The 2,832-nt window shown below is 42.1% G+C and overlaps 1 protein-coding gene across 3 annotated transcripts in view; it reads right to left on the reverse strand.

Annotated features, from left to right (window-relative positions):
* Positions 1–2,699, reverse strand: part of enpp2 (ectonucleotide pyrophosphatase/phosphodiesterase 2) — a 31,160-nt gene extending 28,461 nt beyond the window's left edge. For 2 of the 3 annotated variants that reach the window (XM_046399762.1, XM_046399764.1), the window contains exons 1-2: positions 926–2,699; positions 143–248 (exon numbers count right to left, since the gene is read on the reverse strand). In XM_046399762.1, the coding sequence (XP_046255718.1) occupies positions 143–248; positions 926–943 (124 nt within the window). In that variant the 5' untranslated portion in view covers positions 944–2,699. Of the gene's footprint in view, positions 1–142; positions 249–920 lie in introns of all 3 variants that reach the window. The other variant, XM_046399763.1, reaches the window with a different exon arrangement.
* Positions 2,700–2,832: the final 133 nt, after the last annotated feature.

A 2,832-nucleotide genomic window follows, 5' to 3' on the forward strand; every position in this document is an offset into this window, starting at 1 on the left:
ACTTGACAGACAATCCAGGTTCACTGCTCATTCTTGTGGGAAGCCTTTCTCTGGCTTCACACACATTTTTCAAGGCCACCTCAGTTGTGTGAATGTTTGCCAGTTTGGGGTCAGACAGTTCAAAGATGTTTTGTGTACTCACACTCTGTCCTGGCTGAAGTTCCGTCCTCTCCCGAGCGTTTGGGCCGGTCGTAGACAAATCCCGAACACATATCAGTGCCACACAGGACTGACAGGATCCAAACAAACTGAGACAATAACAACACATCTGGCATGAGAACAGTCATCTGCCGCAGAGGCTTATCAAAGGTCATGAGGTTTATTCTCCACTAAAGAAGCAACAGCCACCTATTAGACTTTACACTTTCAGTATTTTTCTGAATTCTTACTAAAAGTCTGTCAGGTCATCTGGCTGTTCATATGTAATGTGACTTGTTTGTATTTTGACTGGAAAATTCTACAAAATGTCGTTTTATCCTAAAGAACTCCTCCTTTGTTGGAAGTGAAGTGCAGGTCATGCTGACTGCATATTGTCAATGACCTGTCAAAACTGGTGCCGTGCTTTCTTCAAAGTGAATGGGGACCACCCGCATCCGCATAACAATCGCCTTTCGCCGCGTTTTGACTCCCCAAACCTTAGCCCTTTGATAAATCGTTCGCCTCTTGGAAATGACAAACGAATCTACAATTGTTCTGCAAATGCTTAACAGCAGGAGGAAAGGGGGGAAAGGGAAGGAGGGAAAGAGGGAAGAGGAAGGACTTAGGAAAAGCCAAGAAAATCATAACACAATTCTTTCGTGAATGAATATTGCAAACTACTAAAATAAACGGATACACGCGTAATTACGCACGCATTTACGCACAGCGATGTCTATAACTGAAATGAACCACAACTAAAACTTGAAGGCACGGACTCTTACCGTACCAGTTTGTGCAGCCACATGCTCCTCTGTCGGCCAGAGCGTAGTCCTGCGCTGTAGGTCAGAGAGTGAGTGATGCTGACTCCGAAACCGAAGGACCACCAGAGAGGAGGACCGTTGGAGAGAACAGGAGGGAGAGGGGGAGGTGACTGAAAGGTGCGGACCGGATTCTTATTGGCGTTGGGTTGGAGGAGGACTCTTATCTTGGCCAGGATTTAGATGGAGAGCAAGAAAGAAAGATGATGATGGGGAAGAATCTTGGCAGCTCCACATACTTGCCAGGTTTCCCATTTTTAATATATGGGCTATGAAGTCGAACCTGTATTACCACAGCTGGGAGGACGTGGAAGCTCGTGCCTGGTGGATGTGTGCTTGTGTTAAATCAAAGAATTGCGGGTGAACCAAGGACAAGAGGTTGCTTATATGCAAGATAAAGTGAATATGCACCCTGCCACACACAGGCTGTCCACCTACAGGAAAATGAATAGGCTACTGAAATGCCTTTAATCCCGTGATTTACTTCATATTATCATCAATCTCCAGAAGCCCAGGACTACATCTGCTGGGAAGCTTGAACGAATTCAAGAAATACAATTCTATTAATCACACTGCAATGTGTATGCCTTTATAAAACACTATGAAAGAATTATGATTACCGTACTAATACAGCAGGCCAAATATAAAAAGACACAACAACAATAAATGATAAATATACTACAAAAGTGCACCATTGGATACCCGACTGGTAAATAACATGATTAAGTGCCCTTTATGGTGTCCTTCCAGTGGACAAAATGTGATGCAGTGCTACATAGGCAGAGCTACAAGCTGGACAATAAGTTGGCCTCCAGGTGCCTCTAAATGGTAAAATATTTAATTGCGTGTTTTTAATCACAGAGCTGTAGTATTTGTAACATCTCAGTCACATAATACAACAATTTGAATTTCAACCAGGGTTAAGTTTCACCATGAATGCATCAGAAATTTCTGCAAGCTGCTGGCCCACTGCATACAGTTGGTGCCCTTTTTGTTTATTTAATTTTTTTTGCCCCTCAGACAACTTGAGTCCATCACTGGGTCAGGGTCTAACAGCTCTATAAGCTCTATAAGCGTATAAGCGGTACTTATACCCCAGGGGATTGAAATAGAAATAATAAGCTAAATTAATTAGCTTGGAATGGATAAACTGTTAAAACTGGTCATTAAAAGAAATAAATTGGTTGGAACGTCCAGTTTTTGCCAATTAGTGTGCCACTCTGAATGTGAACTTGACCACACCAAATTAAAAACTGACAGTTAAATTACATTAACATATTCCTCTAGCCACTATTTTATAAGATTATTACCCAAAAATTATGCAGTTTGCAATTATTTGAATGATCACATTTGGAACATATATGGTGGATTTGATAGAGGCGTATTAACTTAGACTCAGACTGGGCTCAGTGGGCATGTCTAACAAAAGAAAAGGTTGGAAACCAGTGAAGAAAGTTTCTTGCCACTTTCATGGTGGGTACATCTTTATGGTCTTCTTTGCTTGTTGTAACTATCTACTCAACAAATAAGCAGATTTGTACTATTAGCTAACATACTGCAGGGGTATTTATTTTCTTTGGTTAGGATATTTTAAGGGGTGCCCAAGGTGTGCCACAATTATGATGCCATACCTCTGGATGTCCACAGACAGAGCTCCAGGTTCGGAAGGACAGGAAGTCTGTCCAGCCCGTTGAGACTGTTGAGCCACCAAGCTTAACCAGGTCTATATTAATGAGCTGATAACAGTAGTCTATGTAGCAAACATCTTGCTCCAGGACTTGAGAAAAAGAGTTTCACCTTGGTCTGATGTAGAGATGTGTGAGGATGTAGAAGAGATGGACAGGTGGGCCTGGACCCTAAGAAAGAAAGCCATTTA

The sequence above is a fragment of the Scatophagus argus genome, chromosome 9 (genome assembly GCF_020382885.2).
Source record: "Scatophagus argus isolate fScaArg1 chromosome 9, fScaArg1.pri, whole genome shotgun sequence".
NCBI classification, from domain to species: Eukaryota; Metazoa; Chordata; class Actinopteri; family Scatophagidae; genus Scatophagus; species Scatophagus argus.